The sequence below is a fragment of the Gallinula chloropus genome (genome assembly GCF_964237585.1).
Source record: "Gallinula chloropus genome assembly, chromosome: 4".
Lineage (NCBI taxonomy): Eukaryota > Metazoa > Chordata > Aves > Gruiformes > Rallidae > Gallinula > Gallinula chloropus.
The window spans coordinates 17,492,348-17,507,310 of record NC_140088.1 but is presented as its reverse complement, the minus strand read 5'-3'; the positions used below and the strand labels follow the sequence as shown (position 1 = coordinate 17,507,310).

At 41.3% G+C, this 14,963-nt stretch overlaps 1 protein-coding gene across 2 annotated transcripts in view; it reads right to left on the bottom strand.

The window, feature by feature from the left end:
- Positions 1-14,963, bottom strand: part of SHANK2 (SH3 and multiple ankyrin repeat domains 2) — a gene marked incomplete at both ends in the record, with an annotated part of 309,427 nt that overhangs the window by 6,821 nt on the left and 287,643 nt on the right. For both annotated transcript variants that reach the window (XM_084263484.1, XM_084263485.1), the window contains 3 exons: positions 3,875-6,287; positions 7,424-7,556; positions 8,839-8,969. In XM_084263484.1, coding sequence (XP_084119610.1) covers positions 3,875-6,287; positions 7,424-7,556; positions 8,839-8,969 — 2,677 coding nt within the window. The remainder of the gene's footprint in view (positions 1-3,874; positions 6,288-7,423; positions 7,557-8,838; positions 8,970-14,963) is intronic.

Sequence of the window (14,963 nt, the reverse complement as noted above, 5' to 3'; positions counted from 1 at the left end):
CTACCAGTCTCCTTTTTTACTATCCCGTGGCTGGTCACTGCTGCTGGGAAGCAGATGGTTTCCAGTCAAACGTTTCCATGCTCTATTTAAAAACCTTGAAACTCGATGTCTCCATAAGAACTGTGGAAAACTATAAATATACCGTGTATAATTATTGCTAAACTGATGCACAGAGAAAAAAAAAGTAAATCTGAGGTCATTTTTAAATGTAATAATTGAGAGAGGAATGCTGCTCAGAACTGCAGAACAATCTCTTCCTAATTCTCATTTAACAAAAACAGAGAAAGATGGTATTTTGGAAAGATGGTTCATGCAGCAAGCCGTTACCCAACTATCTACAATTCAGTTCAGCTCTATGCCACCCTAATGGAGTGACTGCCATGAGTGAACTACAGTTGTACATCTACTGGCTGTGTAAAAGTACCTCCTGGTAATATACAGGATTGCTGTCTGGGCTATAACTTCACGCATGTCGCAATGAGAAAATATGTATTTTTAATTTCATCGGGCTGCTAATGCTGTGAACATAACCCAAGTGAGCCTGTGAACAGTGTTCCTATTTATAACACTTCCCAATACTTCTCTCTGGCTGAAGGATATGTACTCATTTTTTATCACTTTTCCCTTAGCAGAGGTAACAAGTTGTTCTTTAATTTAGCAGAAACCCTGCTTCCCATGAGCTAAACTTCTTTGACACCCCCCCCCCCCCCCCCCCCGGCTTCTAATGCTACCCCACAGAAAAGGGTACAAGCTCTACAATCAGTTGGTTTACAGTATTAGAAATAAATCAAGAAACTAATAATTTTAAATGCTGGCTTTAATACTTGGAGTTTTGGCAAGATGGAATTCTTTGGTCATAATATTTGACAGCTTTGTAAAAAATTGTGTCGGTTGTGCAACTGGTCCAGAAATGCTGTAATTTATTTAACTTTTTAAAAGAAAAGGCAGGCATAAAAGCTGTAAAAAAATTTGACTTTTTCTGGGAAGCTTTTAGGCAGGCACCTTTGAGAGCAGAATTGAAATTGAATGCAGACAGTCCAGGGCATAAACTCACATAGCAGAAGAAAAAGAAATCAGAGCACTTTTTTCCAAAGTGATAAATTTTGCTATTAGCCTTTTGTCCCTTTCCTCCACACTCCTTATCAAGTTCAGAAATCCACCTTTCCCCGTCCACCCCTGGAAAGTGGGGCCAGTTAAGCTCACGAGAGAGAAGGAGCCAGACCTGCTCCAGGGGCAGCCAGGCACCCAGCACCTCACCAACCAGCATGGGTTTACAAGTCAGTTTCTCCATTTGCCTCACTGTTAAGATGAACAGGAGTTGCCTGCAGCACCTTTTAAACTGTATTTTCCGTGCCTGTAGATAGTTGGATCTCGTCTGCTGTCCCTGATCTACCATTTAGCTTAAATAAGAAATCCCGAGTGACCTTTTCTGATCATTTTTATTGTCTTCACCTAATGTTCTGGAGCTCAACTGAAACATAATGTAATTCTGTCAGTTTTGAAAACAGAAGGGAACAAAAGTCAGCCCTCTTACCTTCCGCTCCCACTGGGAATTCTGTGGAGATGGCATTTTCTTCCACAGCCAAATGGCAGCCAAGAGCTTTGCTGCACTATATCACTATCAACTTTTCTTATTTATTACCTCATAGGTCTTTTGGTATTGTTACATCCCAAGATCCTCTCTCTAGTTTGCCGAGACGCCCGTTTACTTTTCAGGAAAGAAGTAAGATTTCAGCCACCCTGAAATAATGCTTTGTAGTGTTTTGAGTCTCTATTCCACAGTGAAGATTATGCAATTTGCCCAAACTGAGTTATAAGAATTAAAAAAGCTACAGGACAGAAAAGCAACATATCTCCTAAGTGAGATTTTTCTCTAAAATGTAACAATTGTGGGATTACTCTTGCTCTCATGACAGTTTGGTTTTCTCCAATGAAGTGATACAGCAGTTCTCCGATTTTTTCCCCAGCCTTTATACCTGTTTGAATGCCTTTACACAAAAAGGAGATATACCTCTATTTGCTTCTGCTTTTCATTTTCCTCTCAGTAATGATATACTAAAGACATATTTACAGTACATTGTAGTTGCTACCTTCAGTTATTTTCTAATGAAAAAGGGATGATAAAGATCTCTACTGTAACCTGGAAATAACTATCAGTTTAAAAATAAAAGATTATAAACAACATCATACATACGAAGCTAGCAGCAACGCAGTCGCATGGCTCAACAATAAAGACAAGCTCTAGCAAAAATAGTGTTCTTGAAGATATAAGAAAAATAATATGAAATGAAACTGTCAGAGTCATATGCAAGAGAAGATTTGCCAATTCAAGCTTCATACACAAGTACAGGTTATATGTTTGCCTGAGGTATTATCAAAGTGTGTAGAGTTTTGTTGCTGTGCTAACTTTGCTTAAAGCCTGTCTTTTTCAGGCAGCCAGTATATGTTGGTTTACTTGTGCAGTTGTCATTGTTTTTTGGGGGGAGGGGTTTTTTTGGGTGTGTATTAAGGCTTTTTCTGTACAGACAACTCGATTTCTAAGGTGCCATTGTCAGGAATTCCAGAATTTGAGTGTTGTTATTCCATCTCTTCATTCAAAGAACTGTATTACCTCTGTACCTCCCTGTCACCAGTTTGACAACTTCCATCTTACAGGAAATAATAATACCTGACTCTGAGCCTTTTGATTACACTGATTTCTGAGTGAGCAATGATTTGCAATTAAGAGAGCCACCCTTGCCCTAAAAACAAATTATCTTTGTGCATGAAAAGAATGGTAGCTTTTCAAAGGCCAAGACAGTTATTATCCAGCAGAATAATTACAGTAAAATGTACTTAGATGGTATCTTTTTTTTAAAAAAAACCCAAGTCAGTACTGCATTTTGGGGGGTAAGGGGGAGGAAGTCTGTGGAGCAGTGTGGGCCAAACACTCTGCAACACTTCAGTAAGAGGTACATTTAACTGTTGTTTGTAAGGCCAAACCATTCCACACCACAAAACGATACACCTCAGGCTCTCATAAAAGTAACAAAACCACCTTTCTTTCTGTAAGTGTGGACTTCAGCATATTACCTCCATAATCCATACAAATGTTACTACACAATTCCTTGCACACTTACCAACGGTGTCTGACTAGTAGCAAATTACTCAGCACTCAAGTACCTTTCGCAAACCACTTGTACACAAACATACTGTGCTGCACTACTGGGGATGATGGTGTTGGGAGAAACGAGCCACAACCTCGAACCTGTAAACATCAGAGACCATTCTCTAGGAAGCATGTGTAACTTCAAACCCAAGTACTAAGTGGAAGAGATGCTGGATTGACTTTTTAGTAATAACATAAATAGTGCAAAATTATTTCAATGAGTGATTTTTCTAACACAGATTTATAGTTTGTGGTAAAGTGGTATCAGCATGAGTCAAATGACATGACCTGGTGAATGTGAATTAAGCCCAGGCAAAACCATTTTTTTACCTGCCTGAAGCCAAAATAAGTTTTGGGACTAAAGAAAAATTAAGTTAGCACCACATTAAAAAAAAAAAAAAAGTTTTAAAGAGAAAAGTGCTACTTGAAAATAAATCTAAGTAACTCACATCAAACCAACTGAAAAGTTTGTGGAAACTGTCTTTGAAGTGGGAGAAGACCGAGAAAGCTCCCATTCTGTGGTGCAGACTAGAGAAACACTGGCAATGCTGAAAGTTCTTCCCCTCTGTAAAACTCTTTGTCAAAGACTATTCATTAAGCAAACATGTACAATAGAGGGCACATTCTTCTTTAAACTATTTGATTTATACAGGGGAAGTTAGTGAAGAGGTGGGAAAAAGAATAATCAAGTCTTTATTAGAAAATTACTTGGTTAATCACATTTACCTTGTACTGAGACTTGCCGTTTTTGTTCCAGTTGGTGACTCCAATCCTTCCCCTGGCTTTGAGGATTTCTCTCTGTTCATTTGCTGAAGTATTGAGTTCAATTCACTAATAACATTAGCCTTTGGGCCTGAGAGAATTGGGCTTTTCACCTCCGTCACATCACCCCATAACTTAGATGTCCTTTGGGGAACAACTTTAGCCATATTGGGCTGTGCGCTGATCGGAGGTGGGGGCGGAGCGGGAGGAGGAATAACAAAGCTGTCTACAGTTTCTTCAATTAGCGCATCCTTGTAAAGTGCATTGCTTTTGTTGATTATGGGCTTCATTTTTGGCTTAGGAGGTACTGGGGGTTTGTCCACCAGAAATGTTTGCCCATCTGCATAGACTGTACAAGTATCCACGTTCTCACCCCCTTCTGAGGATAAGGTAGAGATGCTGGACACCGTTGAGATAGTGCTGGTTGTCTCTAAGTGATGGTCACTACTACTTCGACTGTCTACCTCCTCAATCCCAGAGTCAGTGACATTATCAAAGCTGTCAGGGGGTGGCAGAAAGGAGGCAGGCAAACAGTTTGAAAGACCCACTTGCTTTTTACTGTCTAAGGAGTTTGTTGACTGGCTGGGGGCAAATGGTGCGGGTGAAGGCGTGCCGTTTTTTCTTTGCTTAATCAAGTCTGTCAGAGCCGAACCGGGAGCTGCGCGGTCGTCGGGGATATCAAAGCTGTTGGCGAACTCTAAGGGGGGTGGTAGTGGCTCAGTAAACATAAACTCTTCATCAATATCAACTGATGCTAAGGGTGGTGGAGGGATGCGGAATGGCAAGATGACAGGGTCATCGACAGAGCTCGCTGCTACGATGGTTTTGCAGGGAGATGCCGGTGGCTCGGGCGCAGCAGGCACGTTCAGCTCACTTTCTGCTTCCTCACTCCCCTCTGGCCTCTCTGGAGGGGAGTTTTCGGGGTTCGGTTCCATCTGAGTTCTCTTCTCCTCTTCATCTTCGGGTGTATCATCTGACTTTGCCGTGTCCACAGTATGGACCATTAACAAGCCAGCTGACTTTTGCTGTGAAGTATCCATAATGTTTATCAACATGTTTTTCTTCTCCTCAGCTTTCTTTTCTTTCCCTGCATCTGTTTCGTACTTGTTCTCTGTCTCCTGCCGTCTCAACGGCCCACGAGTATTTTGCCTAGTGACAGTAGCAGTAACAGGAAAAGTCGTTTCAATATTGGGTCTCAGCTTTGTATCAATGTAAAGTGGTTTATTAAGGTCAGCTTTAACAGCTTCGCCTTTGCCTGGAATCTGCTGTGTTTGTTCTTTCATGGCTCTGTCCCTGGCAGAGAGAGCGAGGGCTAGCGGTGAGTTTGGGTCTAATAGCTTTCCTGTGACCGGGTGAACGTAATTATCTGAGCTGGATGCATTTGTGGACTTAGCTGCCACTGTACTGTTTTCAGTACCTTTTGTTTTGGACGAAGCATTTAATGTCCTTGAATCACTTTGATTGCTGGGATCACTGCTATTAAAAAGATTTTCAGGCTCTCTAGGTGCGGGAATTGGAGATGGTGACATAAGCTGTCTGAAACCATCTTCGCTGCTAAACATTGCTTCATCAGTAAATTTAGATTGCCTCATACGTGGGGTTGGTGGTGTTAGCCCAACATCCTCGTCTCCTAGGTCTGTGGAAAGGAAGGCTGGAGAATTGCGCCTTGCTTCTAGCCTCTTTTCCCTGTCCCTCACTGCTCCAGCAATGGCTGCTGCAAACGGACTGCTGACACCTAAGCTATCATCGGGCCGGAGCTGCCCGGGTTGCTCTGAAGACTGAGGATCGATTTCCATGCTGCTCCCTTGGCTGCTTTTCCCACTGCTGCTGGTGGACGGCTCCTTCACAATAATTGTTGGGATTGGAATAGAGCAGGTCTTTTCTGGACTGTCTTCAACATTGGATTGTTTCACCAGCATCCCCTTCCGCCTCGCTGGTTTGGCTGGCACGTAAACAGCTTTGCTTGCAATCTTCCCAACCTCAGAATACGGGTTTTCTGGCATCTGACCCCTCTTGTTCCTGAAATTCGCCTGAGATGCGGCACTCCGACTGTACAAGTCTTCAGAGTCCAGAGAGTATCGGTCTAGTTCTCGTCTGTAATAGATCCCTTTGTCCCTCATCATTGTTCCCACATTCTCAGGCCTAACCAAAGAAATTTTTGAACCTGAATTCTGACTAAATGGAGGTTTAATAGTTCCATAGCTCCTTGATGTCGGGGATTTCGGAGAGTTGTAGAGAGAGGGAGAAGGTGGTGGTGGTGAAGGAGGTAAGGACTGTGGTGGTGGTGGGATATCTTCAGAGGTGTCAGGCATTGAAAGACTTCTGGTAAACTTCAGCATAGGAGGAGCCAAAAACTGCCGTTCTTCCTCTGTTATTCCTAAAAATCAGAAAGCATATTTAAAGCATTGTCTTCCACTGAGATCCCTCATATTGTGTTATTTCTTTACCCAGCCTAAAATGCCAGGGTTCATTTCACATGGCGTGAGGCATATACAAAATTACAAAAGAGGTCTTTTGGTTGATTCCTACCATAAGCATTTTTTTTTGTGGAACTTCCAGAGACCCAGATGTCACGATTAAAAAGGATGCTGCAGAATTTTAATTAAACTGATCATTGATGTGTAGGCAAATGTTTTGGTTTTATGTATCATCAAGGTAGCTGTAGAGAAGCACATTTTCTTTGAAAATTATTGAACAGGGAAGACGTTCTGTGCAGAAGAGTAGCTTCTGCCTCACTTTAGCACTCTCTAAATGCATACAGTAATGCAACTTGGAAACCTAATGAATTTTTAAGATGCGTTTGAAATTTAGCAAAGGGACTGTGAAGATTCTATTGGGGAAAAAGTTCATAATGTTTCATTTCAAAAGATGACATTATATTATTACAAATAAAGCTTTTAACATAAATAAACTGGAAAATATTGAGATAATTTAGATTCTAATTTTACATCAGCATAATGCATTTCTAAATTGATAAATTTCACTCTTAAGGTTACTACCAAAGACAAAGCAAGACCAAATTTGGTCTGCTCTTTTTTTTTCTTTTTTTTTTCTTTTTTCCTTTTTTTCTTTTTCTCTTTTGTGAAATCATCTGTTATCATTTGGAATGAAAAAGAGGCGAATATTATGACATTTGAGCAATTGGGATTCCTTTGAAAACTATGGAGCATTAAAATGCTTTCCCCTCAAAAAAGAGAAGAAAAAAATGGATATAACATTTTGCCCTAGGTAATGCATTGCAAAGGACTTGTATGGATCCTTTTTTTCCCCCTTTCTCATTGCCTTTCATTGTTAGAGGGAACATTCTAAAGAAAGGAATTAATTTATAACTCCATAGTACTTGCCTACTTCCATCAAAGCAGAATGTGGAAATTACAGCATTTTTACACACAAACTTCTTTTTCCATGAACTTTGTTAAACAGCCATTCACTATTCAAGCAAAGATGCCAGAGAAATATGCATTAAGAAAGAAGCAAAGTTACTAAAAGCATGTGATTAACACGCAAGCAAACTATACATGAGAAGCATTTTACCTATAGATTTTTGTCTTCTCATTGTACCCCGAGGTATACCCAGAAAAGGACCTTGCGGACTCCCTGGTACAGTGGGCGTCATCACAGCAATACCCTGTCTCTCATACATGGACTACAAAAAAGCAAACAAAAAAACCCCACAAGCATTAAAGCATGCAAATCTTTTTCTCACATGTAAATAACTCTTCTGTCATATCTGCTAATGCACTGCCCTATTTACTTAAAATTATTGTGGAAAACAACAAATTTCCTATTATTTTGTGGAGAAGGTGAAGAGAAAAGGAAGGCTGGGCTTTGTTTACATGCTACTAAAATGACAACAGCTGTAAGTGGAGTTAGTTGAAATTACTTACAAGGAAATATGCTAAGTTTCCAGCATATAATATGGGCAGGAAGAAAACAAAGCGTGAGCAGTTGCATTTTGCCTCCTTCACCCCCTTCACAGGTATTAGCATTCACTCTGCACTGAGACGTACGCTCTCCTCGCTTCTGAAGAACAGAACCTCTCTTGCCCAGAGCCAGGGTGTCCTGTGCAAGGCTATGCTGGCAGTTGGCATCCCAGCTAGGAGCCAAGGAACACCACCTGAATCCCAAACACATGCAACTGCCCCTCCTTCTTGTAGGCCGCCACAAGCAATCTGTTTTCTGCCTCTCAGAATTTCATTCCATCCCAAGCTGCTGAGAATAGCAAAGTACTGCTTGTATCAGGACTGGAGGTGTGGGTAATGGAAAAATATATCTAAAATTGTAATAATTCCAATTATTTTTTCACATGCAAGGTTCTGTAAGAGCAAATTCTGCAATTGAGTTCTGGAGTTTAAATTTTTAATACTTGCTATAGTACTAATGTCAATTCTTCCCTTACAAATCATCATGTATTATTTAATCAAGATATAATATATACCATTAGGAATTACAAAAAAAACCCACATTAGGAGAAACCTTCACATTAGTGGAAATTGTGTGGCAGCACTAACTTTGGTGAGGAACCCAAACTGGCATACCTTGACTTTCAGCAAAGATTTTTAGCTTGGGTGTAGTGTTGTACTGACACCTTCAAGTTCAGAACTCACTGGCATCTCACCAGCTCAGATTACAGGCAGAACAAGTTCGCATCTGTCTGAGTAACACTGAGGTAGCAATGCTGTTGATGTGACGGTCTCAGAATAAATATAAGGATGCAATGAGAAAAGGTTTATAGGGGTACATAGACTCTTCTGTTAAAAAACTACTATTAGAAACACAGAGTAGGTCACACCTTAAGAGAAAAGAAGCAAAATGAGTATGTAAAGCAATGCTTGTGAATTTGTTTCTGCTGTACGACCTGCACGCTGCTGAGAGACCCCTCCAACCAGTTTCAGAAGTGAAAGGAGTACTTCATGGCTACCACTCACATTCATATCTGCAGCTGAGGGAAAACATCTACTAGAAGGCCGCTGTTTAATAGTTGCCACTCGTGAGTCCACAGTTGCATTGTCTGCAATTCTTGATGGCTTGGAAACTGGTACTATTTCATCCACCTTATCTGTAATATAAAAGTATTCAGTAAAATAAATATAATTTGTCCAAAAACTGAAAATCTAAGTATTGCAAGGTCAAAGGAAGATATTTACTTTTCAAAAAAATGCAAAGAAAAAGTTTTTTTGGCATTTTAACAAGGCAACGCTTGAGCATCATAAGTCGTGCAAGCCGAGCACTTTTTATTGCTGCTACATAACATGCATGCTTTAGTTTTAAGCCTGCATGCATTTAATGTTTACTTAGTGTGACTCGAAAAACAATCCTCTTCTTCAAACCTTCAAAATGTGAAGGGAGAATATCTATATAGAAATGGAAAGAAGACCTTTAGAAATAATAAATCTGTACAGCACTGTTTCAAATAGAGATAAGCAGACTGTACTTAGTCATCAGAATTTCAGTGATATTTTGGACAATAACAAGTACTCCAGAAGTGCTCTTTTATGCCTAATCTCTTTAAGTAATTACATCCTAATTTATTCTCACTCTTGGATTATTAGATTAGCATTAGTAACTGCATAATTTGTTTATATGAAAATTTTATGTGCATTTTATATTTAAATAACTGCACAGTCTGGGACTGCGTTTAGCTGTTGTCAGAAACAGACCAAATAGGCAAAGTCCGGATCCGAACGAGAACTTCAACACTTGGATTTGGTACTCTGATCTACCATATGATGCGATGATAAAGTATAGGGAAAACTTTAATCAAGACCTTCTGAAGCTTTGAGTGTTAGTTTTAGCCCCATCTCCAGCTCAAACAAGGTTTGTTGGTATTTAATATATAATGTTACTCCCTGAAGACCTCAAAGTACCATATAGTCAACTAATTATATCCTGACAGCTCCTTTATTGCTGCTTCTACTATTATGAAACTCGGGCATGGAGAAATTAAATAACTAGCCTAAGACAGCAGAACAATTCGATTTTCAAACCTGTACTAGCATCCAAACTTGGATCATACCAACAGGTTTCCTTACTATCCTTTCCATTAGGTCTACTTTCCTAGGAAAGCACGAACTGCACTGTATGGTGTTAATTTAGTGCCTTCCCCTTTGAAGTTTCACCAAAGTCACGATTAGTTACATAGCCTGTAGTATTTATATGAGTGAAATACCTTAGCCTGGCTTCCAGAACGTGAGTCAGAGCAATGCTACTTTTCAGAAGTTAGGTCCATCTCCCAAATGATTATCTGCTTCAGCATATAAGGATAGCTAATTCATTAGGATACTATAAACTTAAAATAACCCCAGTTTTTTAGTGGTCTAGAGATGGTGTTACTTGGCCGTGTATCAGATTTAGGGCTTTAAGTTTTACCTCTCACTGGAGAGCAGCACACTCAGGGCCCTGGATATGGGTATGGATGGGGATAAGGCAGGAGGAAAAGAGCTGTTGATCCCTCTAAACAGGAGATCTGACTGATGCAAGGATGATATTTTAAATGGGAGAAGAAGAGAGGGAAGAACTTTCAGCCTTCTGGTTAGGAAGAAGGTTGTCCTAGAAGTGGATATTTCAGTGTCACAGAGGGTCAGGGAGCAGACAGAAAAGGAGAGGTTGAGCAGAACCAGTAAGCTGAACACTGTTGAAATCTGTCTCACAAGAGTAGTGTTGCTGTTTCTTTTCAACTGAAGTTAGTATTCAATTCTTTTCATTGGTCTGCTTTATTTTTGTGTGTTTTAGATCATCCAGTGGAAGGAGGAAAGGAAAAAAAATCTTAAAATCATCACATGTAATCAAAAATAAAACAAACTTCCAAGTCACATTTCACAAGTCTTTGTAATACAAATGGTGAACTTCTGTAAGAAAAATATCTGTGCTTCTGCTCAGCAAAATGCTTTGGAAAGCACTGGTGTAACCATGAACATTTGACCTATAGAGCAAAAATATGGCTAGACCACAGAATCATACTCCAGGGATCTATCGCCAAGAGCTTCAACTGGGCAGAGATTTCCCCTTAAGTCTCTCCCACTCTTTTCATCATCCCAGAAGCCAAACAACTGGTCTTTGGGAATACAGAAAGAAGGAAGTTTTGGGAACCAATGCACTAGGTACTCAAAATCTGTAAATAAGAAATATATATGTACTGTGTAAGAACTGATCCCCTTTATTTTTAACAGACACATGTAACCATATACCCATTCAGACAACAAAAAGCTACAGGGAAAGAGTGATGAGGCTGTGACAGACACTTGAAAAGCATGAAAATATTTGTTTGGGGATGGAACATACACACCCTCCAACTGCACTGATTTCGCTAGACAACACTAGAAATCAGATCCTAATTTTTGGATCTGACCAAAATATCAGTTGGTACCAATTCTTAATATCATCTATTATTTCCAGTTGGAAAAAAAAAACCCAAAAAAACCCAAAAAAACAAAACCCAAACCCAAACCCCACACAACCTTTGTTTTGTTTAAGCTTAATGCAGGTTTCTTGTCTGCAGATGAGTTCTCAGTCTTTCTCACCCTATAGCTGCTCCCATCCAAGTGGTGCTTTGCACCTTGCCAAGTCTAGCTAAGGCACTTAGAAATGGGAGAGAAGAACAGGTTAAAGCTCAAGCTGCTTTATAAGGAACTCTTTAGGGGTTTCCTCGTGTAGTATTTCCCACGGCAGCACTGCTACATCTGTGTAGCTTCTCCTTCTGCTCTACTGCCTTTGAATAGAAAGCAAAGATAGAGTGGAGGTTGTCATTTTAAAACTGTAACAAAAAAATAATCTGAAGCTACAGAAGCAGCCAGCGTGTGGAACAAGATTTATTCTAAATGGCAGCAGCTACATGGCGGGTCCTGCAGAATACGTCAAAATCGTAGCATCTGGCTGTAACTGCACCACACTTTTGAAGTGAAAGCACTATGAAAATAAAAAACCTCAACCCCCAAAAAACCCAACCCCCAAAAAACCCAAACATTCTCACTGTATTGTCAAATGTGCTAAATAGGCCAAGAAAATTCACTGGCTGAATTGTATTTAGCTTCATTCAAACTCATCCCAAAGAAGCAAGTCGTAAGCATATTGGGACAAACTTCCACCTGCCTTCGCCTTTAACTAGGCTGTTTGTATCCACAGCACCAGTGTGCAAACCATGTATGCACCAGAAACACACGTTCAAAAGGCCGCCCATACTGGAATAATTTGTCAGGATTACTAATCGGCTTCTCTCCCAACCTCCTTGTGAGCTTAAATATTCTGCAGCATGCACTTCTCATACCACTGAGAGGGCAATCTTACAAGCTCGTGTTGGAAATTCTCTTGAGGAAATCTTTACAAACAGTTTTAACAAAAGAGATAAAAAAGCCAGTGCAAGGTGTGTCAACAGTGTGGTCAAAGAAGCACGCCTCTAATGGTATTAAAAGGAAGAATATTCAACTATTCAAAGGCACACAGCTGGACATAGGTGAAAGGGAAGAAATATTCTGTAGTGGAAGAAGCCTACATTGGAGGTTGGCCATGCCAGCTGAGTCTTGTTGTTAAACCAGTCATTTAGCAAAGTACAGCCACAAGCACGCACGCACACATACTTCTGAGGGAGCAATTTGTGGCTGACTGGTAGAATAACAAAATACTATCTGCTTTATTTTTAATAACTTCAGTCTTGCAGAAAGACAGGGAAGAAGAGTCTCGCTGGACAGAGAGTGTAATCATAGAAGAGGAATTTTAGGCCTAAAGTTATTCTCTAGTAGTTGCCAGAGGAGCAATTCATCACTGCTTTGCCATATAAACTCTTCTGAACCTTTACGAGAAGTTACAACGGTACGTGGAGAGTCAAACACAGGAGCCATGCTACACCTGTGATCACTGGTTACCACCGCTCAAGAGGCTCCTGGTAACAGCATCCTTTCAGAGAACTGTCAGGGATATCACATGTATAAGCCAGTCTGATGCCTCTGCATGCATATAGCAATTTGAGTGCCACTATATTAAATTCCCCCGAGAGAGGCAGCACCAACAGATATAAAATAATTTATTGCAAAGTGCGTTTCCATCTGCCCTGTGGGTTACCAATTGCACCCCTGCTCTGCTCAGGGTGCCAGCCCTCAGGAAATTAGATGGCCTAAAGGCACAGAAAGGAGTTGCATTTTATCAACGTGTAGGTCGTCTCTGATGAAAAGCTCTTAATCACAGACATAGTAGCACAGCACCCAACAGCATGTCATGACTTTTACATTCTCAAGAGGTCTGGCTGCTAGGCAAGTTGCTTTTTTTTTTCTTTTTTTCCTTAAATAATTAATATCTGTGATAATTACAGGGGACAGTCTCCTCCTAATAGATTGGTTGCAGGAGATGGCTCTTATCCCCATAGAACACATTGCTTAGTGACTCCTGTTTCAAATCCCCAGACTCTCTCAGAGGAAAAGTTATAATGCTGCCCATCAAGCCACCAGATCCATCATAAAAGGAACTTTGAAAATCAGAGTCAGGTGCCTAGATAGATCTGGTGGCACATCACTACACAGGCCTCAAAAAAGGTAAATATGAGGTATGATCCTGGCAACATTACTTATTGTACGACATAGCCAAGACATGTGGATTAGCTCCACCGAGGGTCTTAGAAAGTGATCTTGTCAGACCCACAGAGGATAAGAATGATCATGATCCGGTACAGGCTAACCCCAACACCTCAGGCTGGCATGCCAGAAACACCAGGCAAAGACTGATCGAACACAATTTTGGAGGCGAGTATTGCCAAGACCTGTATACTTACCACCAAGTCCAGAATGCTTGCTCAGAGGGGATGGGATAATGGAGAAAGAAAACTCAAAAAACAGCTGCCTCAAGAAATGACTTGTATTTGTAAGAAAAGCAATGAATGCTTGGCACAGAGTAAAAAAATGCTCGTATGAAGTTAAAGTGAAAGAACAGAGGCAAATGTTCTTCAAATACCAGCAGCACACATCGTTAACAGTGCAAATATAAACTACAAAATGTTAGACTAATCTAGTCAGCCAGAATACAATGTTAGCCAATGTAGGAAATGGTTGAATTCTGCCACTGATGGCCTTATGGCTAAGAATTAAAAGGACAGGCACATTAAAAAAACCCCTAAAAATCCTATGGTATGGTTATTTTTTCTTCCCTCCCCCTTTTGCCTGGCGTGTAGGCATGGGCAACGAGGCCCTCTCGGTTATGGCTCTCTGCAGCCGGCCACTGCGACAAGGCAGCGTGGCCTGCGGTGTTTCTCGAGAGTCGCTCGTCCCTTCAGCCCCTGGTAAGCACACAGTGGAGGATGCCACTGCGTCCTCACCAGTCCATGTCGAGGCACAGGTTAACTCGACATGGGGGGTGGCTCTTTGGGAGATGCGTGTTTCAAGGACCTGTGTCCTTGGCTGCTTGAGGAAAGCTAAAATCTCTGACAGGTAGTTATGGATGGCTCTTGTGGAGGTAGCCACAATGCCCAGCTGCAGCTCCATACGGCCCATGGACTGCGACATGAGACCCATGGACTGTGCATGCTCCCTCTTGATATTTTCCAGCAGCTGCACAATCCTACTGTTGGTTTCCATCAACAGCTTCTCTCCCTCTGTTAGCTGAGGCTGCCCTCTCCAACCCCGATCCCTAGAGACAGGCTCAACACCGCGGTGCTCTTCATTCATTTCATCATTTCCCTCCTCCTCAGGAGAGTCACTTTCAAACTGAGGAGTCCTACTGAGTGACTGATCCCCAGGAGACTGTATGTCCATGGTACACTCCGGAGTCCGCGCTGGCGTTTGAAATCCCTCAAAATCCTCCCCCACGTTGCTGTGCGTTTCAGATGAGGACAACGGCCACTGCCAGCTCTCTGTGGTCCTGGCCGGTGAGTCTTCGTCAGAGGCAGGCACTGAAGATTCCTGTTCTTCAGCCGGCGTGGATGGCGAGCTCCCTCGGTGACGGCCAGCTTGCCCCGAGGATCCAGGAACCTCCCCATCTTGTTCCCCAGTGACATCTGGCAATCAAATAGAGGAGCAACAACCACTGTATCTGAGGCCAGGCAGATGGAGGTATCTACATGCATTGGACAACA